The sequence below is a fragment of the Macaca mulatta genome, chromosome 11 (genome assembly GCF_049350105.2).
Source record: "Macaca mulatta isolate MMU2019108-1 chromosome 11, T2T-MMU8v2.0, whole genome shotgun sequence".
NCBI classification, from domain to species: Eukaryota; Metazoa; Chordata; class Mammalia; order Primates; family Cercopithecidae; genus Macaca; species Macaca mulatta.
In genome coordinates this window covers 135,162,849-135,189,027 of record NC_133416.1, presented here as the reverse complement: position 1 = coordinate 135,189,027, position 26,179 = coordinate 135,162,849, and the positions used below count along the sequence as shown (strand labels likewise).

The following is a 26,179-nucleotide window of genomic DNA, read 5'->3' as shown; positions in this document are numbered from 1 at the left end:
GTCCCCCTATATGGCTGGACTAACCTGGGCCCATCTCCACGGTCTCCCAATCCCTTCTTTTGCCAGTAGGTTCAGAGATGGAGCTGTCATTAGCTCTGCAGAGGGTCCCTGCTCTGCAGCTGCTGGAGTCTTGATGGCAATGGATGATGAGCTGAGGGATTTTACGCTGACCAAGTCAGTCACCAGGCAGTGTCCAAAGCAAGACCAGTATTTTAACCCCAGGGTTTTGAGATGATACTGAGAACTTACCAGGATCTGAAGGGAGTTTGAAGAACAGAATTGATGTTACAAACATATCATATTAAATCTACACGTGAGATCGGCTGTTCCTAGGATCATCACACCATAGTCTCTAAGAAGAGGACGCTCCTATGACTTTCTAGTGCCTTACTCATGATCAAAATATATTTAGGCACTTCTTGTAAAGATATGGCTATTCTGTGTCTTCTTTAGTGTTTTTTTTTTTTTTTGGGTGGCAGATATTATTACCAAGAATAGAGAATTACCCTCCTCTACCTGAAGAAACTCTGCCATAAAGAGATGGAATGCCAATGAATTACACAAAGGAGATTGACAAAGTCACTCAATGGAAGGAAGCTTTGTGTAAAAGCCACTGTACACTAGGCAAAGGAAAGATAGATGTCACTGAACCATCAAGCTGCAGCACTGGAAAAAGTCAGAAGTGCTTGCAGCACAAATAAACCAGTGTTGCATGGAAGGTCTGGAGGAGCATCTCACATCACGCCTGGCCCATCACAGCCAGTCTTGAGAGTTCCCCTCACTAATCGCAGTCCAATTTTCCTTCCCTATAACCCACTAATCACCAATCACATCTATTGAGTTCCTTCTGTGTTCTCAGAAACCACATGAAGGCTGCAAACTTCTCAAGAGCTGACACCGACCAGGAGTGGTGGCTCACTCCTGCAATCCTGGCACTTTGGGAGACAGAGGCAGGTGGACCACGAGGTCAGGAGATCAAGACAATCCTGGCTAACACGGTGAAACTCCATCTCTACTAAAAATACAAAAAATTAGCCGGGCACGGTGGTGGGCGCCTGTAGTCCCAGCTACTCAGGAGGTTGAGGCAGGAGAATGGCATGAACCCAGGAGGCGGAGCTTGCAGTGAGCCGAGATCGCGCCACTGCACTCCAGCCTGGGCGAGATAGCAAGATTCCGTCTCAAAAAAAAAAAAAAAAAAAATCAAAATATAACAGATGTTGGTGAGAATGCAGAGAAAAGGGAAGCCTTAGACACCGTTGGTGGGAATGTAAAGTCGTTCAGCCTCTGTGGAAAATAGTATGGAGATTTCTCAAAGAACAAAAAATAGAATGATCGTTCAATTCAGCAGTCCCACTACTGGGTATCTACCCAAAATAAAATAAATCTTTATGCCAAAAAGATTCCTGTACTGGTGTATTTATCACAGCACTGTTCACAATAGCAAAGATATGGAATCAACTAAAGTATCTGTCAGTGGACGATTGGGTGGGTAAAGAAAATGTGTGGACGTATGTACACACACACACACACACACACACACACACACACACACACACATGCAGATACACCATGGAATACTACTCAGGCATAAAAAAGAATGGAATCACGTCTTTTGCAGCAACCTGGAGGGAACTAGATAGAGACCATTACCTTAAATGAAATAACTCAGAAATAGGAAGTCAAATGCTGCATGTTCTAATTTATAAGTGGGAGGTAAATATTGGGTACACATGAACGCGGAGTGTGGAATAACATGTTGGAGACTGGAAGGGTGAGAGAATGAGGGGTTGAGGGAGGAGACATTAATTACTGGGTACAATGTGCACCTTTTGGGTGATGGTTGCACTAACAGCGCAGACTTCACCACCATAAAATGTCCATGTAACAAATTGCACGTGTACCCCCTAAATCTAAAATTTGAAAAGAAAAAAAAAAATTGGAGTGGAGATATTAAATGTAACATCTATTAAAGTCCCTACATTTTTCTAATAAGCAGGAGATGAGAATCATGAAATAGGTACCAGGTGTCCCCCAGAGGCTAAAGAGAAAACACAGAAGAAGCACATGCTAAAGACTGAACATAGATCCTCCGACGGCAGCGGATCCCCTGCTCCTGCCAAGATCAGAGGTGCTGAGATGACTTGGAGGGAAGTTATTGGTGTACTGGCATCTCTCACCAACTAAGCCAGTGAATGTAGCTTTAATGCAACCACTAGGAAGGAGGTAATTAGTAACTAGCAATTGGAGAAGAGGTGAAGCAAAAGAGAGTGAGTGAGTCGCATTTCCTTTCTTCACTGCGATTTCTAAGCCCAATGCAGGCCTGAGATGGGGCAGGATTGAGACACTGACTTGGATAAATTTGAGCTTCAGAGAAATCACACGGAGAGTTTGACCTGTGACCTCTGGCATGCAAGAGGCGTAAGAACTCGGATCTGAGTCCAACCAGGCGAATTCTAAATGTGAAAGGCTGGGGTCAGAACGGCCTGGCTGGGACAGAACACAGACAGAGAGGGATGTGTTGGGAGACGCTGTGCTTTTACCAACAAAGGGAAAAAGAACTGTATGTTTTCTTGGGATGGTACAAGAAAGCCGGGTCAAAGGTGGTCTTCAAAGGCAAACTGTATAGGGAACTGCCTGGAGGAAGTGGACTGCCTGAAGCCAAGGCATGAACAGGAGAGCTGTTCATGGCCATCAGGAAAAGATGTCACTTGGATCAAGCTAATGCAGGCGACGTCCATGCCGTGGGCCCCACAAAACTCAGATGATGCCACGGGAGGAAGACTCAGACTTGGGTATCGGCTCCGTCTAGGGGACACTGATGTCAGGTCCTAACTGAATCAGTCAGGGCGGATATTTTCAGCTCCTTTACCTCTTCCTCTCACTCTGGGGCCATAATCAGAAGTGACCGGGGAGGGAAAGAAACCAGAGAGAAGGAGCCATCCCCGCTTGCCTTTGTAAACTTCACTGTAGGTTCTCATCCAGAAGCAGCCCCAGCTGGGGTAGGGTGGTGCCATCAACTTGCCTACATTTCACAGTTTTGATGTGACTTGGTATGACACTATGTATTACTGGACTGCGATTGTCCTCGTGACACCATGTAATAGTGGACTGAGGTTGTTCTTGTGACTGAAGAGGTTGTTCTTGTGACTGAGATTTGTCTGAGGTTTTGCCCACAAACTGCTGGATGGTATGTGCTGGACTTGAGGGTTGCTGTGTTGTGAGGGCTCCTGGCTGTGCATGGTCCACCAGCCTCTGCTCTGCCTGGCACCTCTGGGGGTGACTCTCCCCATATTCCACCACCTAGAATTATGTCCAAAGGGGCCTGGGGGTTCCTTGGACAGCTTCGAGATGGAGCCATCAAAGAGATGGTGACATTGACAGCTTTAGGATTTGTTTTTCTCTTTCATTTTTGCTGCATCTTGTTTGAATTTGGAGTGAGGTGTCTTTAATTCACTGCATGTCTGTGCCAAGAAAATGACTCAGATGCCCACCCTGGGTCCTGCTGCATCATAAAGCTAAAGATAGAAGGATTGGGAGTTTCTGGATCTCTCGCCACCTCTCCTCTAAGCCATGGCATATGGTGGATCTGGACACGTCCCCATCTTGGAGGCAGACCTGGAGCTGTGGGCCCGGTGTGGCAAGCTGCTGCTTCTCCTGACTCTTTCTGGCAAAAACACGTCCTGTGCCCCAGGACGTGTTTTTGTGCTGCTTCTGTGGAGGAAGGAACCTCTTGGATTGCAGAGTCACCTCCACTCCCTAGTCAGTTCTCTGGAGACCTCGTCTCCCCGAACATGGGACTCCTAAGCTGTGCATAGCAGCTGGAAAGCAGTCTCTAAGCTATCACAGAACCCTCCACCTCCAAGTCTACTTGCCTCTGGCTCTTACTTCCTACCTCCTCTTGTACTCATTACCAGGCTCCTGTGGGTAGGGCTTCCAGCCCTCTCCCAAGGAGTTCCCTCTCCTCTCAGCCTACGAGACCACTCATATTAATCTCTGATTTGTAGGTGAGAATCATGACATTTAGAAAGGTTAAAAATCCTGCCCAGGGAGGCTTCTTGAAGGTATGCCCTGTGATAATGTGTACGGTTTGCCACAGAGACTCATAAACTCCAAAGCGCAGCATCCCTCAACTGTGCAGCACCCCCTTTTCCCGCTCTACAAGTTCCATGTGTGTCCCCAGCATATTTCTCTCCAAAAACAGGTGAGGATGAGACTTCTTGAAATATTGATGCTAAATATATGCATACGTATTTGGTGCAGGTGCCCTGTTGGAAAATGTAACCACAAAGAGTGAAGTTGGGAGAGGAACCAGGGGACATACAGCAGGGACAGTTTGCCTGCGGCTTGAATTCAGAGGCTTAGGTCCCTGTGTGACTGCCCCACTCACAGGATTGTCTAGTATATTAACAAATCAGGCATCTCCTCCCCGCAGGGTCAGGAGGTTAAATGTGTCATTTCTATCACTAGCGCTGCATGCTGACTTCAGCGACAGCAAGAAATCCCACCCTGCGTGGTCGAGCGTGTGTCTGAAAGCCCAGGCCCAGAGAGGGATCTCCTTAGTACTGTCGAGCTTTTTAACAATGGATTCATATATTTATTAAGCAGAGAGAAGTGGGTCTTTCCAGACTCAGTCAGGAGCTCGTGTGTTTACCCATGATATGATCCTGAACCACTGGGAGAGTTTAAAAGAGCAAAGAAGGGTCCAGAAGAATTCCTCACCGGGGAGGAAAAGGAAATAATGGTGACAGTTATTTCAAGCCTTTCTTGATCTCTCTGTGTATCAGCCAAATATCGAGCTAGAGAGAATCACAACCAGTCCATGGACATTTTTTATTGTCTATTGACAAATTCTGACCTGGCCGTCCCATCTTCAGGCACCTGTGCAAACACAGAAAATTAAAAACTCCTGTTTTTTATTCGCTCATGTGCAGAAGCCTGAAAATGTTGATCTCACAGAAGTCAAACATAGAAGACAGGATACTAGAGGCTGGGAGAGGTTGAAGAAAGGGAGAGATTTGTTAAAAGAAAGCAAATTACAGCTAGGGAGAGGAATACACAAGTTCTAGTATTCTGTGACCCTGTAGGACTACAGTTAACAATAACATATTATTAGTTTCAATAGCTAGAAGGAGTTGATTGAATGTTTCCAACACAAAGAAATGATAAATACTTTAGGTGATGAACATGCTAATTACTGTGATCTGATCATTATCCATTGTATCTATTGAAACATCACCATGTACCCCGTGAATATGTACAATTATTATTTGTCAATTAAAAAATTAAAATTGGACTGAGCATACTGGCTCAGGCTTGTAATCCCAGCTCTTTGGGAGGCTGAGGCAGGGGGATCACTTGAGGTCAGGGCTTCAAGACCAGCCTGGCCAACATGGTGAAACCCCATCTCTACTAAAAATACAAAACAATTAGCCAGGCCTGCTGGTGGGCGCCTGTAATCACAGCTACTTGGGAGGCTGAGGCAGGAGAATCTCTTGAGCCTGGAAGGCAGAGGTTGCAGTGATCCAAGGTCGGGGGCCACTGCACTCCAGCCTGGGTGACAGAGCGAGACTCCGTCTCAAAAAAAAAAATTAAATTAAATTAAATATTAAGTTAAAATTTAAAAAAATGACTGAGAGATAAAAGCCCAACCCAGGCTCTTCACAAGGCAGCTAGATGCCAAATCTGGACATAGGAACCGTTCCTACATACATAGAAGATGGTCTCTATAATGATCCAGGGCTTACACGAAGTTGAGATGAGGAGGTAGCCATGCAAGAAACCCGACTCAGGAATGTCGCTTTCCTACCGTAGGAGAGAGGCGGTTCAACAATATTTTTGGCTTTAAAAAATCCACTGCATTTCTCCTTCTCTCAGCCCCTTTATCAAAAGCCTCCTATAAAGATGTGCTGAGTCAGGTTGCCTGTTTGCTGTCAAATTTTTACTCAGCCCTCAAGATTTCGCCTTTTATTGTTTTTGGTTGTGATTATTTTATTTTATTTTTGCTTATCGTTGTGGACTGCCATGAGTGAGAGTATGGTCAAGCAGGATGGACAGTCAGGATCTACTGGCAACTAAGTGTAACTGTGGGGCGGAGGGAGATGGAGCGCGGTTAAGAACACACACAGTGGCTGGGCACGGTGGCTCACCCCTGTAATGCCCGCAGTTTGGGAGCCTGAGGCAAGTGGATCTCGTGAGGTTCGAGGAGTTCGAGACCAGCCTGGGCAACATGGAGAACCCCAATCTCTACTAAAAATACAAAATTAACTGGGTGTGGTGGCGCACACCTGTAATCCCAGATACTCAGGAGGCTGAGGCAGGAGAATTGCTTGAACCCAGGAGGTAGAGGTTGCTGTGAGCCAAGATCACACCATTGCACTCCAGCCTGGGCAACAAGAGCGAAACTCTGTCTCAACAACAACAACAACAAAAAGAACACTCATGGTGACTTAGACAGATGCTCATTTCCCTCCTCTGCAAATGTGATGTATTAACAATAATAATAATGCATATTTTACAGGGTCTTTGTCTAAAGTTGAGTGATAAATGCAATTTAGTATCATGCCTGAAATTTAATAAGCACTCAATAAGTGATAGCTGTTTAATCATCATCATCATCATCATCATCGTCATCATCATTATCCACGAAGGACCTCATCTTAAATAACAGGAGCAGCCACAATGACATTACCAAGTGTTTAGCATGGTTAGCATGGTGCCCTGGAGCAGGTAAATAAATGCACATCTCAAGGAACATCCTTGGCTGTTTTTGACCCATATTCATCCCCACCCCCTTCTCCAGGTAATGGAATACTGATTTCCTAGGACAACACCTGTTCTCCACTTTGACACTCTGCTGTTAGCAGAGGCCGTGAGCTTCTGGCAATAGCTCTGGTTAAGGGTCCAAAGCTCCGCCAGTCAGTGCATTGTGTTTCCCTTCCCATGGTAATTGCCTCTGCAATCATCATGGAACCTGAAAGAGGGCAAAGAGACTTAACTCTGGGGTGGTGCTTGCATTTCCAACCTCTTTGGTAGCATCTTCTACTAAAAGATTATGGATAGGAAATTCATGAGTTGCAGATCATGAGCTGCCATCTCTGTTAAGTGATGCCCAAGAGTTTCTTTAATGCTCCTGTTCACAGCATTTGTGATATCCTACTTTTGTTAATACATCCCTAGGGCACTTATAGATACCTTTGGATTATTCTAATTTGTTAAGCTCTTGAGTGGCTTCTTATGGGTGGTTGGCATACCAATGTTTCCTGCTTAAGATTGTTGTTGTTGTTTTTTAACCACTTTACATTATTTATCAAAGTCAATGAAAAGAAACATACCGTTTTTATGTGTGTTTTTAGTAATAACATACTAACAGTATCCTAGTTATTACTGATTGTATTAGTCATAATATATTGATACTATTACTAATAGTAACTGCTATTCTAGGTGCTGTTTGCAACGCAGTGACCTATGGCTGGATTTTAAATTTAAAACTTGTAAATGCCAATAAGGGATGACCTGGTTAAGAGAGCCATTTCCCTCATCAATGTGAAACTATTCAATAACGGTAAATACAGAGCAGCAGATAGGCTCCCACGAATGACGTCATTCTTAAGCACCCGACTCTGAAACCACGGCAGTTGGTACTATTCATTCTGAGAGACAATTGAATGCAATGATGTTCAACCCTTCTGTTCTAAGGAATGGGATTTTGGAGACATTGAACGCTTGCCAGGTGAACACAGTCAGCTTCCACGTGGAAACGCCATATGGAATGTGCTCTGCTTCAACAGTCACCTCCAGAATCATGTGTCACAGGGTTGTTGACAGAGAAGGAGACTTTCAGAACCCCGAGGCCACAGTATGGAAGTGTAAAATACTGCAGAACACAGGAAAAATTCTCAGGAAACCGTCTAATGCGTGGGGCGGTCCCTCCTGCATTTACATGTTGACTTTGCCATCTGTATTTTATATAACCCTAGACAAAGCACTTTTTTTTTTCTGTGCCTCAGTTTCTGTAACCTCATCCATAAAATGAGGTTATAATGACACTTACATCAAGGGGCTCTTATGAGCATGAAGGGAGTTAATGGTAAAGGACCTAGAGCAGTATTCAGGGATGGCCATTATATCACCATTCTACCTTACACTGCTGTTCACTTGTCCATAACCTCCACTAACCCGAGGCCTGTGGGATCAACAGTGGTTTCAGATATATGGTTGTAGCTACTGCACCAGGGATGCTGCTTGACTCAGAAATGTTTCTCAATAAATATCTGTGCAATACATGGATGTTAGAAGAAAGACAACCCTAAGAGAGAAAACACTTTAATTTGCATTAGCCAATTTATCTGAGAACAACAATGTGATACACTTAGAGTCTTCATATTCACACGTGACCCTGGTCAAGTCACTTCCCCTTTCAGAACATACATTTTGTCTGTCAAATGGGAGGATTGCACTTTGAGTATGTTAAAAAAAACTTACAGGTACATTACTAGAACATCGTTCTATATTATAGCCTAATGGTTTCCAATGCTGTTGTATATTAGAATTTCCTGGAGACCTTCAAAATATACTGATTTCTGCTATAACTATATACCTAATTATTCTAACTATGTCATATTCTGGGAAAGGCAAAACTATGGAAATAGAAAAAAATAAAGGCCAGTGGTTACCAGGAATTAGGGGAGAGTGAGGGATGAATAGGTAGAACAAAGAGGACTTTTGCGACATGAGGTTATTCTGTTTCATACTGAAATGGTGGATACGGGACTTTCTGAAAATTCTTGAAATGATGAATGCATTTGTCAAACCCTGTAGAACATTACAACACAAACAGTGAACCCTAATGAAAGCTATGGACTTTAGTTAATAATGTGCCAATATTCGAATTGGCTCATCAACTTAACCATCGTACCACAGTGATCCAAGATACTGAGACCAGGGAGTGCTGTTTTATTCTGGGGGAAGGAGGTATGTGGGAACTCTCTGTACTTTCTACTCAATTTTTCTATAAAACTAAAACTGCTCTAAAATTAAATCTAGTAATTTGAAAAATATTCCCTCTCCCCATGTTCTAGAGATCCTGATTTAATTTCTCTGGGGTGGAGCCTGCACATTTGTATTTTTTTAAGTTATGCACATTATTCTAATGTGTAGCATGGATTCAGAACAGCTAATCTAAAATGAAGGGTCTGCAGAGATTGATGTAGGGGGTGCCAGAGGGAAACCAAGTGTGAGAGAACAAGGCCTTCACGCTTTGTAAGAAAGGACGGAACCAGATCACAGGGGCTACTTAAAAATCCCGTCCTCTTGCTTTGCATTCTTCCAGGAACTGCACCCGGTGCTTGAACTACCAGTTTCTGAAGGCCACCCATTCACACCTATTTCCCACTACTCCAGGTAAGACACGGCAGGCAGTCTTCCGGGAAACAGAAGTCTATATTTGTTACCATCGGCATCTAACTCATGATCCTAATGAGGACCAGGATTCCTGTGGGATCAAGTTCCCCTCTGAGGATTCTTGAGAGCCACCTTCCTGAATCCTCAAACACCTTCCTACCTGCCGCCCTCCATTAACAATTACCTTTCCATCTTTATTTTTTGCCTGCGACAAGCATCTTTCACATACTCATACCTGTTTCACCTTTCTTCCTTAATAACCTAGATTTTATTTTCATGTTGAGGAAAAACACTATTTTCCACTAGGCTACCTGCAGCTGGAGGAGGCTATGAGTCACCATTTTGACCCTAGAGATATAAACAGAAGTTGCTGGGAAGAGCTTCCAGGAAGCTTCTGTAAGATGATTATCTAGTTGGGTCTGTCTTTTTGCTTTGTCCATCCCTTTCTTAACTTGGGAATGTGCATGTGATACAGGAGGTGAAGCAGTCGTTTTGTGACTAGGAGGAGATAAAGCCACATGGGTAAGGTGGCAGAGCAGGAAACTGGGAGGAGCGTGAGCTTCTATTGGCAATGAGGGATCATCATACTATTCCTAAACAGTCTAAGTCCTGAGGTCTTGTGTGTGTTCTTACTTGTTCATTGCTCTGCTTTTTCAGGTTGTGTATTACTTACAGCTCAATACGACCTAAACTTTAACTAGTCATTCTCCTAGTTAGACTGTGAGCTCCTAGAAAGAAGTTTGGCATGTGATATGTTTCTTATGGTCCCTGTAGTATCTAGCACATGCTAGCAGGGATCAGCTGTGCCATACTCATCTATTGATTGACTTGGGATACAGTGAGTTGAGGTAAGAAAGAAACAGAAGTCACCTCCAGCATGTCACCAACATGTCAAAGAATAAAGTTTGCTGTTGGTCTCAACAGCCCTAGGGCAGCTTTACTGTGGTGGGATCTCTCTCTCCTACCTAGTGAGGCTCCAAAATATGACTTTAATTATCCTTCCTAAGGTTTACAAAATTCACTGAGCTTTTGTCTTTAAAACAGTATTCCGTCCCCACCTCTGGTGTGAAAAAAAATTAGGACCAGAGTTTTACATTTTTTTCTTTCCAATATTTCCAGAAAAGTATGCCCCAGTCTAATTTGCAGGTGGAAATTGAAAATGCATCTCCCTGACCTCAAGGGATGATATTCAGGAGCTTCAGGGAATCTTCAGCTAATGGGAGAAGCACAAGCAGATTGATGGATCCCAGAGACAAAACGTCTATCCCAGCTCAAATGACATCTCGTGGAGCGTGAAAATTGGAGCTTTCTGTGCCCATCTTCAGAAAGAGACATCAGACGATCTTAACATTTCTGCAACTGAACGTGGGGTGAGAAGAGGGCAGTCTTCCAGTGGGTCCACCACATTTTCTTTCCAATTGAGGCAATTCATGGTCTCTTCTGGCAACTGCAAGGACAGATGTGAATTTACCGCTTTATTGAGTGAAATGCTCTGGGCATTGTGAGACTCACATATGCACCCAGAGGGGAAGGGACCCTCCCTCTGGAAATGGAAATCAGTTCATAATTGTATCCAGACAAATAAATAGGGCACACACTTCAGATCTATTACAGGATCCAGGCAGAATCAGAAGAACAAAGGCATGAAGTAGAAACACATTCATATGCCAGGTATAGGTGGGAGCTGGGGAGGGCAGAAAGTCCAGGGTTCCTGGCCGGGGGAGAGGGACTCTGCTCAGCCTCTCATGCTGGAGTGCAAGAGTATAAAATAAGGTAGCTGAGGACATGAAGCTTGGCTGCCTGCACCATTTGAAGAAAGAAAAATCAAACTGTGTTTTATGAGTTTCTCTGAGTGGGCTGATGGTAAAAGTGATTGCATAAGTGAATAAATTGAAATATGTATCCTGGTTGTGTCAAAAGCAAAAATAATTATTTTGTTCTTGGTGAGATATAGTGTTTAACTGCCAACACATCAATCCAAATAAAAAGGACATCTGCATTTAGATCTATTAATACATTTATTAACAAAGGATGTATCTGAATTATCCATCCATTTGATCCACATTTTGCAGAAAGGCAAGCCAGCATGGAGAGGCCATGTCACGGGTGATTAAAAACGTCACTGGAATCTCAGGGCAATGGGAGAGTCAAGAAAGAGGCAAAAAGAAGTCTCAGAGCAATGGAGGTGGTCTTTTTTCAGGCATTCTTGCCGGTGAACGGCTGATTAGGATTTTCCTGAGCCCCTCAGAATGGTGAAAAGCAAATGTGGAGTGTGTGATCTTTAAGGATTAGGTTCCATAGAACTCTTCTACTTTCTGTCTCCTGAATTTGCTGTCTTTTAATTCTAACCATGGTCGACTTAGGGGTTCTTGCACACACACACATTTACCTGAAGTTGATTTATGCTTGTGTATGAGTGTACATTATTTAGACCTAGAATAATTGATGCAATTTGACAGAAAATTTGGAAAACTTAGAGAAAAAGAAGCATGATGCCTGATGAACCCCTCACTCATGAATATGGACATCCCAGCAGCGGGTAGCATTCCCACTGTAGCACCATGGACTGGATATGAATCCAGATTATCCACCTCCTCAAAGGGTGGTTTGAAAATTATATAATGCTTGTAAAATGTATCTTCCCCGGCACATAATAAATGTTAGCTGAGGACACACACAGCAAGACGCCTATGTAAAAAGATGTTCATTGCAGTAATAAATGGAACTTTTAGAAGCAATGAGATACCTACCAATGAAATAATCTTATGGCATAGGTGTTCTGTAGCAAAACTCTCAGAGAGCCCAAAGGATGCAGCAGGTCTGTGCTAAATGTTAGGCTAAATGACAAAGACATGCATTGTTAAATAATCAACAGATAGATACAATGCATAATATTTTAAAATCACAAACCCAAACCATACCTTTCAGCACGCATATATATGTGTGCATGCATGCATAAGTGCACATACGTACATGTGCATATATGTCTGTGTGTATCTGTACCCATTGATATCTATGTAATATGCCAAACTGATGACAATACAGATTAACTCAGGGTAATCGCGAAGAAAAAGTGAGGTCAAAAGGACTTTATTTTTAAAGTTCATTCATTCTTTAATCAACACATGAAAGTGGTAAATATTTATTATGTACAGCCTGATGTCTTGAAAGAGGTACCAAAGAGGACTTTAGCTTTCCTGTGTGTAGTGTGTGTTTAATTTTCCCAGCTGGAATTCAGTGTATTGCTTTCTTGCTTAGAAGACAGGCTCAGTTTTGAGCTCTGGCACTGATTATTTTGGTGACTCTAGAAAAATTACAAGACTCTCATCTTTATGAACAAAATGGCAATAAGAGACACAACCATCAAAGAGTGTCACAGGTGGCTCTTTGGAGGTGTTTTGCTGTGAAAAATATCAATAGATAATGTGTCGTGGGTGGAGAGCAAGGTGCAGGGAAGAGAAGGCGCCAAGTGTTTTGTTTCATTTGCTTGTGTGCTTCATTTTAATGTTATATGAAGCTATGCTTTATCTTTTTTTTTTTTTTTTTTTTTTAAACAGAGTCTCACTCTGTCGCCCAGGCTGGAGAGCAGTGGCATGACCTCGGCTCACTGCAAGCCCCACCTCCTGGGTTCTCTCTGTTGTCCTGCCTCAGCCTCCCGAGTAGCTGGGACTACAGGCGCCCGCCACCTCGCCCGGCTAATTTTTTTTTCTTTTTTTGTATTTTTAGTAGAGAAGGGGTTTCACCGTGTTAGCCAGGATGGTCTCAATCTCCTGACCTCGTGATCTGCCCGTCTCGGTCTCCCAAAGTGCTGGGATTACAGGCGTGAGCCACCGCACCCGGCCTGAAGCTATGCTTTATCTTAAAATTATGAAAACTAAATGGACTAATACATATAAGATGCTTAATAGACCGCCTGATACAGTAAGTACGTACCCAATATTATGTAAGCTAATGTTAGAAGCTTTTTTTGAGAGAGAGTCTTGCTCTGTTGTCCTGGTTGAAGTGCAGTGGTGTGATCTTGGCTCACTGCAACCTCTGCCTCCTTGGTTCAAGTGATCCTCCCACCTCACCTCCCAAGAGTAGCTGGGACTACAGGTGTGTGGCACCAGGCCCGGCTAATTTTTGTACTTTTTTGTAGAGACAGGGTTTCACCATGTTGCCCAGGCTGGTCTTGAATGCCTGAGCTCAAGAGATCCACCTGCCTCGGCCTCCCAAAGTGTTGAGATTACAGGCATGATCCACTGGCCCAGCCCACTTCATTGTTTTTAAGTGGTGAAAATAAAAGCTCTGTATACAATTTAGGGAGAACACTTGCTTATTTTAAGGGGATTTTTGGAAACTTTACTTGAGGACTATTTATACTAATATTTACATTGGCCTACAAATGACTCTTTGGAGTTTTGTAAACTCCAATCCTAAAACAAGAATCTCACCTGTCAAGCAGTTCAAAACCATTAAAAATTGGGGGCTTGGTCTCTTACTACTAAAAATAAGTTTTTTAAAATTATTTACTTGTTTTAATTTTTATCTGACCATATTACAAATGCTAGATGGCCCATCTAATTGTATTATTTGAAAATCCTGAAGAAATTTGTAGGGAAAAAAAAATCAGTATAGTAGTTCATCAGCATTACAATAATAAATCAGCATTGGATACTCTGAGAAGCTGGCATTTAGAAACAACAGAAGAATGTGAAGGATTTCTGAGGGCATTTCTGAGGGGAAAGTGTTCCAGGCAGAGACCACATGGTAGAAAGGCCTCCTGGTGTTGGCAAAGGGCAGAGGGAGTCAAAAGTATGAAGGGAGAGGCAGCCCACGCTCACCCTTCAGGCCCTCCCCACGCTGGTAAGCCCCAGTGCTCAGGAAAGGACAGCGATGGAGGCTGTTCCTGGACATTCTGTGAGTCACCAGGGGCCCTGCCAAGTGCTCCTCTCTGCCCTTGGGAGCTTTTCTTGAGGATTATTAAGCATCTCCACATGATGCGATGCTTCCTTCCCAGATGAATGTTATTTTAAAAGCTTCTTTCCTGCTTCATGTGAATGGAGATTTGCATTCATCCCTCGTCATATGAATTTTGCATTGTGGGTGGGGGTGAGGAAGAGCATAGTCCCTAAAGCGAGTGTCTTCAATCTGTTTATAATTCATCTCTCAGCCAGGGAGCAGCGTCCGTGTCACCTGAGGAGGCAGATGCTCCCCTGCCCTGGCGTCTGGAGGGAAGACGGCGCCAAGGCTGAGGCACGGGAGCATCTTTCATTCCCCCCCCAATGCTTGCTGCTTCATCAACATCAACGTCCTGCTGCCAGGGCTGATGAATGGCTCAGGAGCGTCACAGCTCGGTGGCTCTTAGGCCATGTGCACTGGCAGCTGCCACCGCCGTCCTACCTGTGACCCACACGTGTCTTCCTGAAATGGCCAAAGACAAGCTTTCCTCTCAAATTTTGCCGCCTTCTCAGTCAATCAGCAATGCTAATCAAGTCTGTGTGCTCAGCTAGGATTTTGGACCTTCTTACGTGAAGGTGTCGAAACGAGGTCCCCTTTCCTGAAGGCTGACTGTTGCTTTGTCTCCAATGAGTGACTCCAAGATTGTGCACAGTGAGCAAGAGGAAGGGGGCAGGAGATGGAGGGCGGAGGTGGTGTGCGAGCTGGGGTCTATTGCACACTCTTGGGATTCTTTATTTGTAAATTTTGTTCCCGATGCAACGGGTGTTGTTGAAGATATTTAAGTGGAGGGGCAAGGTCTGATTTATTCTGTAAGAGGATTGCTCTGGCAGAGGCATGAGAGGATCTGGGGGCAATTGGGGCTCTCGCAGTTGTTCAGATAGGAGGGTAGATGGTCGTGTGGACCAGGTTGGTGCTGATGGACATGATGAGGTGTGGACCATCTACATCTATAGTTAAGCTGCAACTAGCAGAATTTGGTAAAGAATTGAATGGGGGAACACTTAAAGGCTAAGTTGGTAATTTGATGTAAAATGAACAACTCATTCCTGTTAAACCATGTCATGATTGGTTTTGGATGACCAGATGTTGACGTTTGCTGCAGGTGATGGCCAGCTGGCCTGATTCATGTGTCTGTGGGGTGTGTTGGCTCCAGTCAGCCTGCAGGTGAGTGTCATAGAAACGCAAATGAGCGGAGACCCGTGCTGCTGCAAACGTCTTCAGTGTCCACTGGAGGGCTCTGTCTGCTTTGATGGGGACAGAAGTCATTTACATTATCCGGCAGCAGTTTAAAATCTGAACGACCTCACATCGTATTTCTAATATTTCAGTGCCCAGATAGGACAGAACCCCAGGCAGGACCCAACTGACCTAGCTTTCTTTTTTCTCCCAATAATATATCTTATTTTTAGAATGGTTTTAGATTTATAGGAAAATTTAGAAGATACCCATACACTTGTTTGCCCCTATTATTAACATCTTACATTAGCAAAGTACATTTGTTACAATTACTGAACAAATATTGTTTATGTATTGATTTATTTTGAAGACAGGGTCTCACTTTGTGACCCAAGCTGGAGTGCAGTGGTGCAACCGTAGCTCACTGCAGCCTTGACTTTTCTGGCTCAAGAGATACTCCCACCTCAGCTCCCTGAGTAGTTGATACCACAGGCTCACACCATCATGCCTAGCTAATTTTTATTGGTTTGTTTTTTGTAGAGATGTGGCCCCAGTATGTTGCCCAGGCTGGTCTTGAGCTCCTGGCCTCAAGCAATCCTCCTGCCTCGGCTTCCCAAAGTGCTGGGATTACAGGTGTGAGCCACCATGCCCACCCCAATTACTGAACTAATGTTGATACATTATTATTAACTAAAGTGCATACTTTATTCTGACTTATTTTTTGCTCAATGTCCTTCTCTTCCAGGGTCCAGGAGGCCACATTACATTTAGTCATCCTGTCTTCTTCAATTCCCCTTATCTACGAGTTTCTCAGACTTTGTTTTTGAAGACTTTGGAAGTTTTGAAGAGTGTTGCTCAAGTATTTTATAGCTATGCCTCAACTGGGGCATATCTGATGTTTTGCTGTGGTTAGGGGCAGACCCAGACGTGCCATTCCACATTCTTTCCTACCATGAGGACCCCGACTCAGACAAGCACTGCAGGGTATGCAGGATTGCATGATGGATATGCTACCCTGGAGAAGTTTTCTTCCTGGGGAAAATAGAAAATGCATGGATGCAATTACTAAATATGAATATGGGGCACTGTATCACTCTCGAAGTAATCTATCCCGTTCCCATGGCTTTAAACATCATTTGTGCGGACAGCCCTCGATTCCGTATCTCTAGTTTTGCTACATACTAGTGTAGAAAGTCATGGGCAGAGGAAGAGTGGGGTCTCTCAAGGGGTGTCCTAAGAAGAAGTTTTCAAAGTAAACAGAGCACCTCTAAAGGCTTTGCTTCTGATGGATAAACATGGACTGTCCGCAGAGACAGGAGTAGTGCGATCAGAGAACCCATGAGGCAGACAGCGAAGGAGAAGGGAAGGGAAGGGAAGCACAGCACATGGCAAGTTGTCTCCATGCATTCGCTCCTCATTGTCTGTATGTGCTTTGCAGACACTGACGTTTTTCTTCTTCCTTAATGTCAGTGAATTGGGGTGACTAATGATAAAGATTTGTGAAAATACACAGGTGGCCGTGTACTTTCCATTGTGGTGTTTCAATCATTCCTTCTCTCCTTCTCTTCTCCTCTTCCTCCTCTCTCTCTCTCTTTCTTTCTCCCTCGCTCTCCTCTTTTCCCCACCTCTCTCTCCTCTATCTCTCGTTCCTCTTCTCTCTTTCTCTGTCTCAAATCCTCCTTCCTTTCCCTCCTCGGTGGTGGGCACATTCCTTGAACAGCCACCTCAGTCTTCTGTAGAAATAAACAAAGTAACAGACATCTTTGGATTCACTTCTCCCTCAGCTCCAAAGACATTATTTGGCTAAACTCCCAGATGATAATACAGAGCGGGAAGTATTTGAGTTCTGCAGTCATTTCTCTGAGGTTGAAAGAATCGGAACATAGAGCTAGAATTGAGCTAAATGCTGCACGATGTTAAATAAGAATTAATAAGAAACTTTATTGGACCCTCAGGGAGATGTGGCAAATGTAATATTTTTAATGGGTTTAATTAGAGGTTGGTACAGGAGATGCTTACAAGACGGGCACAGGCCAGTCACAATATGGCCTGATGGTGAGAAACAGAGAACATACGTGAATTAAAAAGCCCAGGTCCATCTCTTTCTCAGTGCATGGAAATGGACCCATTGTTTCCCTTCTCAGAGTGTCAGTCTCCTCATTTGTAAATGGAGATAAAAGCAGAGTATTCCAGCCGGGCAGGGTGGCTCATGCCTGTAATCCCAGCACTTTGGGAGGTGGAGGCAGGCAGACCATGAGGTCAGGAGTTCAAGGCCAGCCTGACCAACATGGTGAAACCCTGTCTCCACTAAAAATACAAAAATTAGTTCGGTGTGACGGCGGGAGCCTATAATCCTAGCTACACGGGAGGTTGAGGCAGGAGAATCGCTTGAATCCAGGAGGCGGAGGTTGCAGTGAGCTGAGGTGGCACCATTGCACTCCAGCCTGGGTGACAGAGCAAGACTCCATCTTGGAAGAAAAAAACCAAAAAAGCAGAGTATTCCTCATAAGGTTGTTGCAATCGTTGAATGGGATAATGACCGTAAATGTCTTAGCATGTTGTCTGTTACATGGTAGACCTTAGATAAATTATTATTGTTATCACAACCATGATTATTATTGACAAAGATCACATGGGTAAAATATGTCCTAATTCTGGGATTTTAACTTAGATTTCCATATTCTCAGCATGACTTTTTTTTTTCCCCCTCTGCTGTATGGCTAAAAGGCAAACAAACGAAACCAGCATTCTTTGAGTTTTCCAATCATGCATGTTTAAACCATCTTGTTCGTCTGAGGGCAAGAATCCAGAAAAGTATAAATTAAGCAGATAATAAGAAAGCAAAACTGCCAGCGATCTCCGCCCTTTGTATGGAAAGTGCCGTATTTCAGCCTTCGAAGCGCAGTGTCATTTCAGAGCGGCTGAAGGTGAGTCTCCAGGCAGTCTGCATCCCTCTGGGGTCTGTGAGAGCCGCTGTTCATAGGTAGGTCAGTCCTCTGGGGTTAGGGAAGCTTTTCTAGGATGTGTTTCTCCAGGGAGCCCTTGATAACCATTTTGGACCCAAGTAAATGATCCCTAATGTCCAGCGTTGCCAGACAAGACTAGGAAAAATGGCTTCAGCTGATAAAAGCTGCTGTGTGAACAGGTTGCAAGTGACTCTACTCATCATTGTGTATTGACGACTGGGAAAGGATAGATGGTGCAAGTATGCCTTAGGGATGTGCATGGTACTTCCAGGAAACTTTGTGAAAAAGAAAAAAGATCATTCCTGTAAAAATGTGATAAGAATAAGAGCGGCATTAATAATTGTCCGTTGTGTGTCAGGCACAGGGCTCTGATGATCACACGCTCTTTGGATGACCTGATGCGCAATCTCTAACCACGCTCTTCCTCGCGGCCTTCTAACCAGGCTCCTCCTGGCCGCATTCCAACCACGATCCTCCTGGCGGCCTTCTAACCAGGCTTTTCCTGGTTGCTTTCCAGATGCCACTGCCACATTCTACCCAGGGAGACAGAAGCAGAAGTCAGCCACGGGGTTGGGGAAAATACATTTGCTTGTGAAATACACCATCTTCTCCTCTACTTTCCTCCTCATTAAACATTTTTTTAAATTTAAATTTTTATTTATTTTATTTTTTTTTTGAGACAGAGTCTTGCTCTGTCGCCCAGGCTGCATGCAGTGCAATGGCACAATCTTGGCTCACTGCAACCTCCTCCTCCCGGCTTCAAGCAATTCTCTTGCCTCAGCCTCCCCAGTAGCTGGGACTCCAGGCACGCTCCACCATGCCCTGCTAATTTTAACATTTTTTATTTTTATTTTTAGTAGAGACAAAGTTTCACTGTGTTGCCCAGGATGGTCTCAAACTCCTGGGCTCAGGCATTCTGTCTGCCTCAGGCTCCCAAAGTGCTAGAATTACAAGCATGAGTCACTGCACCCAGTCTCCTCCTCTTTTTCTTCTTTGAACAAAGCTGTGATGGCTAGAGCTACTGCAGGCATCTTGTGACTATGAGAGAGCAGCCCAGAAAAATCAAAGCCCTTGGCCCAGATAGCACTGAGCTTCTAAACCAATTGTCCAAATTATCTACTCCTGGAATTTGTGTTATATTCTTAAAAATATCTTTATTTGTTTAAGCTAATGTGGTCAGGTTTTCTGTCAGTCACAGACAAAAACGTCTCTATCACATACAAAATGACATCTTAAATTACACTTACAATATTAAGTATAATATCTTTAAAAGTGAGAAGAAATTGAGGTTTATAATGGCAAGGAGCAGAGCTAGGATCTGAACCCACATAAGACAATATTCTTTACGTTATGTTCTGTTGACTCTCTCAAAAAAAGTTCATCTTTAACTCCTTACAATTTCAGTTTTCCTGGTACCTTATTTAAGAAATATGTAAATAAGAAAAGAGAAATTGCCCATCATCCCAACTCCTAGAAATAACCACTGAAAGTAAAAATTTTAAAATTATTTCCTTTATACCTTTCATCTGCAAAGTAGGGAACAGGCGAGTTTGTGCTATGCACACACACACAGATACACACAGATACCGATTTTCCCTTTCAACTCAGTTGTGACAAATTCAGGGTACTCAGTATTGTTTATTCAGTATTGTTTATTCACAAATTCCATGAATTCTACCTCTCTACTTACTAAAAGAAGAACCCAGCTGTCCTCAAAGCATCTTCCTGTTTGTTTGTTTGTTTGTTTTGTTTATTGTTAGTTTTCTGCAGAACCCCAAGTAGAAGGCTCCCTGGTACCTACACACCAACTTGCTAGTCCTTGTTCACTGCCAGGTTCCGCCTTTATCTTCCCCAGTTCTGATACCTGAACAGTCACACAGCAGAGCACTGTCACTACCCCTGCTAACAGCCCATGGAGAGAACTGCAAATTCCATGTCAATGCTGCTATCTCGTAATAATGTTAAAATCACCAGTCCTTGGTGGGTTAGAGTCATTACCAGCATTTTCTTCTTTAGGAGAAAAAATAATCCTCTCCTCAACTCTGCTCCTCGCTTTATCGCTTGGGGTTCATGACAGCCTTCCCCATCCCAAATTCCTGCAATCGCTCCTCCGAAGTTGTCAGCAAATTTAATCCCATGCAGACATTAATTCTAGGTCTTCTCCTGGCTCCTCAAGACATCCTTACATCAGAACCCCTTATAAATTCCCAGAAGACTCATAAAGAGATGAAATCCTCCCTTCTGAATCTGGTTAGCATGTTAATATTTACTGAATGTATTTTCCCAAATTAGTTTCTCTATTGACTGGTTGCTTCCATGAGAGTGAAAGAACTTCCTAAAGGAAATGGACTTGCGTATATATGAAAAGCAATAGAAGGACCATATGGTTTCAATGAACTTCTTTGGAAGTTGTTATGATTTTGTCTTGCTGATGTCCTTTTGCTCTGTTACTGGGAAAGAGAGCTATGTTTCTGAGCAGTGCTTGATGATGGAAGAAAGGGGGCAGGTCCTTGTGGGGCACCATGTGAAGTGGTGCATGGTAACCTACAAATGACTCTCAAGTGTCTGCACTTGGTGGACTCATGTGTAACCATATCAGATTAGATCAAACACAGTGGTCGTTAAGAGTCCCGTCGAGCAAGATGACAGTGAAAATTACACAGCAAGGACTGATGTAACTTTCCAAGAGTGAACTGAGGGACGCTGCGTGGGAGCGTGTCTTTGTATCTGGAAAAGGAAAAGAAAACTGCATTCATTTTTGATGATGGATTTGGTCACGTACAAAAGGCAAGGGCACAATTTGAAAAGAACAAGATGGCTTTCCTAAAACAACAGCTGGAAACACTTTGCAGCAGCTGCTGATATAAATAATTCACTGTTAATTGATTCTGAGGCCAGTCCTGAAACTGGCAAGCCAAGTTGCATGACAGGAAGGTGCACCATGGAAAGTGATAATGGCATGGATATTTATTCCCATTCACCCTTGCATGGGATAAGGAAGAGGCCAGCCACACTCCTTTTGATTCATTTGTGAGTCAGCCCTGGAAGCATCTTTAAAGCAGCAGCTCCCGTTGTGCCCTTCAGTTCCTGGATGAAGACGGAGATGCCAGTGTTTAACAATGACTTACTTCTTTTATATTTCCCTTTCACTGAAAGTTTCTGAGTTGACATCCACTTGCCACTGGAGTGTTCAGGGGATATTATGAGATTAGCAGCATAAGAAGGTGGCTAAAGGAGCATTTGACCTCTGGCTTCAAACCCATATGGGGGCTCCCTTGTGAACGTGCAACTTTATCTCAAAATCAGTCCTTATACCTGAGTGTGTAATTGGTGTTTTAATAGTAAGCATTAAAATACAAAAATTTATGTATGCTTGCTTTATTTTTCCACATACAAATAGAAATAAAGTATACATGGACATAGATAATTCTCAACCTCTGAAAAGCCTGTGTTCTCTGGGGCTCATTATCCCACACCACCCATTTCTCCCACAATAAGTTTGCTGAGCTTAGTGCACAGACTTTTGTAGAATTTACTCTTCACTGGCCTTACCACAAGGTTAAGGAATTAACTAATTGTATGACTAACTTTTTGCTTAATCCCTGTCTGTGTTTCCTGATTGTAAGCTCAATGAGGGTAAGCTGGGACCTTCGTTTGTTTTGTAATAACCCAGTGAGAAAGAAGAAAAGTTGTCCCTGATATCTGAGATAGGCTAGGCCTTGCTATTCTCTTATAAAATAGGAATATTTTCATAGAATATCGATATCACAGAAGCCCACTTTGTGACCATGATGGATTAAGACAACGGTAGGATCATCCCACAATCTTGTCTGAACACAGGCAAGACAAAAACATTTGCCGAAATACAAAATTCCAAACATTTTCTTGCCCCAGGTAATAGGAGTGACTGAAGCTTAAATTCTTGCTTCTAATGGGTGGAAAAAGAAAAAAGAATGACTAAGACCTACTATTTGATAGCACAACAGAGTGACTATAGTCAATTATAACTGAATCGCACATTTAAAAATTACTGAAAGAGTATAATTGAATTGTTTGTAACACAAAGGACAAATGCTTGGGGGAATGGATACCCCATTCTCCATGATGTGCTTATTTCACATTGCATGCCTGTATCAAAACATCTCATGTACTTTATTCAGAAACATATACACCTACTATGTATCCACAATTTTTTTTTTAAATCCCTGCTTCTTTGAACCCTCCCAAATCACCCAATGCCTGTCTCTGAATCCTATACTAGGCTCTTTCTAACATCCTTTGAATAAGAAAGCTCCTCAGTTCCCCATGAAGTGCAAAGAGAAATCAGTGTGGCCTGTTCAACTTCAGGTACCTTCTTCTGGCTTTGGCTGGAGGTCATTGAGAGCAGGATGCAGCACTGGGTTTCCACTGGCAAATGTTTGAACACAGATCCATGAGGCCAAAGAACAATTGTATTTTCTGCAATCAGGTCCTTGAAATAAGTGAAATCAGAAAAGCAAATTAATAAGAAAAAATCACACACAATATACAGCTTAAAGGAATTAACATTTTCCTACAATACCAGTTGCAATTTTAAAGTAAACGATAAGTGAATTCTAATTAATGAAAATTTCAGTTCCCTACAAAGTTTCCTGAATCAAAATTCCAACTTTGTAACTGGTTGAAGGACAGGATTCCTGTAGCCAAAGGATGCTTTGAAGGGAGCATTGCCTATGCCTCCAGGCTCAGCTCTGTTTCCTCCACTTTCTCCTCCCGCAGGCAGCCCTCCCTGACCACTGCAGACCACCCTGGCCCTTATTTCTCCTCATCTGCATGTGCTAACCCTACAGATGAGCTTCAGGGTCTCCAGGGCCTCTATAGGGAATGGAAAAGAAATGGAACAGGTGTCTCTCAGGGTCGGCCAATCCTTGTCCTGCAGAAACAGAGGGTCTCCTTTGACAGGTCTCCAATTGTTCTAGAGAAGCCAGATATCTCTGTTTTAAACTGAAGTATCCTTAGTTTTAAGATGTTTCTTTTTTGGCCGGGCGCCGTGGCTCACGCCTGTAATCCCAGCACTCTGGGAGGCCGAGGCGGGTGGATCACCTGAGGTCGGAAGTTCAAGACCAGCCTGACCAACATGGAGAAACCCAGTCTCTACTAAAAACACAAAAATTAGCCAGGTGTGGTGTCGCATGCCTGTAATCCCAGCTACTCGAGAGGCTGAGGCAGGAGAATCGCTTGAACCCGGGTGGCAGAGGTTGCGGTGAGCTGAGATAGTGCCATTGCACTCCAGCCTGGGCAAAAAGAGCGAAACTCCGTCTCAAAAAAAAAAAAAGTTTTTATTTTTGTTTTAATCCTATATGAGTCCACCAAAGTTGTTTCTTGATGCCAACTAGTCTTTGGGCCACCATGTCATCATGCCCGACTTAGTCTAAAAGTCTCTTGCGTTTCTGTTTCCTCACCTTTGCCTTTATTTCCTGTCTCTACTTCTCATGCACTTCTCTCCATGACAAGGTATAGAAAGGTCCTGTGTGCTAATAAAAAAGTAAATTGGGCCAGACACATCTGTAATCCCAGCACTTTGGGAGGCCAAGGCAGGTGGATCACCTGAGGTCAGGAGTTCAAGACCAGTCTAGGAAACATGGCAAAACCCTATCTCTACTAAAACTACAAAAATTAGCTGGGTGTGGTTGTGGACACCTGTAATCCCAGCTACTTGGAAGGCTGAGGCAGGAAAATTGCTTGAACCCAGGAGGCAGAGGTTGCAGTGAGCCGAGATGGTGCCACTGCATTCCAGCCTGGGTGACAGATCGAGACTCCATCTCAAAAAAAAATAAATTGACTCAATGAAATGGTGATGGAAACTTGGCAAACTGGCTGCCACCAGGATCCACTCTACCCACCAACGTATTTTATTCGCCACATCCTCACTATACCCTTTAAGCAGAGGTGTAGTTCTTGTTTGAGGATTCATCTTTAATTTGTGCATTATTCAACAAATATTTGTCAAGTGCTATATTGCCAAGTATTCTAGGCACTGAATTTTAATATATTTAATATATATACTGAATAATAACATATAAATATATATATAAAATATATATTTAATATATATTTAAAATACATATTAAATATATAGTACATATTATATATAAAACATACATATTATATAGTACATAAAACATATATAATATATAATATAACATATAATATATATTAAAATATTAAATATAATATGTTATATATTATATGTAAAACATATATATTAAAAATATATATGTGTAATTATATGTGTGTAAAATAACAGAATCCCTGCCCTTATGGAGCTTACATTTTTGAATGGGAGAGGCAGCAAATAAAATAATTAAATATGTCCTGTGTCAGGCAATGGCAAATGCTCAAAAGAAAAACCAAAACAAGGAAGAGCAACAATGCAGGAGATAAGAGATGCAATCTTTAAAAGAATGGCCAAGGAAAATCTCACTGAGAAACTCACATTTCAGTGAAGATCTGAAAAAGGGAAGGGATTCAGTGACATGGTTCTCTGGAAACAGCGTGGGCAAAGGTCCTGAGGCTGAGACCCACCTGGTATCTCCCAAGTTCAGCTCAGAGGCCAGCTTGGCTGGAGCACAGGAAACAGGAGCAGAGATCTAAAACGAATGGAGGAAGGTCTGGGCAGCGGGGAAGGGAGGTGCGATCATTCATGGCCATAAGAACTTTGGTCTTTACTCTGAGAGGGGGGACCAGGCTGATGATTCTGGAGTCTGAGCTACATTGTAAGAGGATGGCCTCCCTCTCCTGGCTCTAACACTCATAAGGGTGTAACAGGCCCTTCATGGTCCCATCGGCACTCTTGGTTTTCCTGGTCCAGGCCTGCATTGCTCATGTCTATTACCTGCCTGGTCAGTGAAGGCTCTGGGTTTTGCAATCCCAGGGTCAATGGAAAACAGTAGACATGCAAGAGGCAAAGACATCTGGGAGTGAAGGGATTTTGCATTGCTTCCCGCTTGCTGTTTCAAAAAGCCCCCCTCATTCATATGATTTTCAACTTACAAGAAATTAGCTCTCTGCCAGAATTTCAGTGTTATAACTTTTTTCAAATTTACTTATTATTGAATGTGACAGATAAATTCATAAAAGGAAATACAAAAGAAATGGAACAAAAGCCATGAGCAAAAGGTAAGCATTTTTGCTTGTTGGTTTTGAACTTCCGCCCTAAGAATTTTGACCCACAAGACATGAAACAATCAAGTAACAGTCCCAGCACTCTTTAGAAATGTCCTGACTCCACTAGTAGTACTAAGGTAAAGACACACCGATAACATTTTAAGGATCAGTAAAGGCCAAGTGTCAGAAGTTAGCACCTTTGCCCTCCAATGCTGACCTTATCTTTGCACCTCTCTTCCATGACTGTGTTCATTAGGGTTGAACAGAGCTGCAGTCAGTGCCGGTTAGGGCTGTCTTTCTGTGTGCTGAGCACTGCATTTGGAGTCTGTGTCCTCATAAGTGGTGTCATTAGTGGGACTCACACTTGTGATTTGTACTGGCTGCTCTGTGGTAATGATTTCGACCTCTTCCCATCTCAAACTCTCCAGTGCTGTGGTGCAAGTAATGAGACCAGACTGGATCCCCACCACTGTACATTGTTTTCTGGCTTTTTATTGTCTTCTTACTACTGAGATTGACAAAAGCAACTTCCTGTTGTATGTGCTCCACCC

General features: G+C 43.1%; 1 protein-coding gene and 1 long non-coding RNA gene across 9 annotated transcripts in view; one reads left to right on the top strand and one right to left on the bottom strand.

The window, feature by feature from the left end:
* Positions 1–12,693: 12,693 nt before the first annotated feature.
* Positions 12,694–17,012, top strand: LOC144332716 (uncharacterized). Its single transcript, XR_013400734.1, has 2 exons — positions 12,694–13,320; positions 14,552–17,012. It is a non-coding gene; the product is annotated as an uncharacterized LOC144332716 (long non-coding RNA).
* Positions 17,013–17,476: 464 nt separating this feature from the next.
* The window catches only part of LOC114670999 (uncharacterized), a 142,213-nt gene continuing 133,510 nt past the window's right edge, over positions 17,477–26,179 (bottom strand). For 2 of the 8 annotated variants that reach the window (XM_077953225.1, XM_077953226.1), the window contains 2 exons: positions 22,834–22,953; positions 17,477–19,015 (listed from right to left, as the gene is read on the bottom strand). In XM_077953225.1, coding sequence (XP_077809351.1) covers positions 18,779–19,015; positions 22,834–22,953 — 357 coding nt within the window. In that variant the 3' untranslated portion in view covers positions 17,477–18,778. Of the gene's footprint in view, positions 19,016–20,103; positions 21,210–21,844; positions 22,954–25,046; positions 25,133–26,179 lie in introns of those variants that run through there. The other 6 variants (XM_077953229.1, XM_077953228.1, XR_013400729.1 and 3 more) reach the window with 5 other exon arrangements.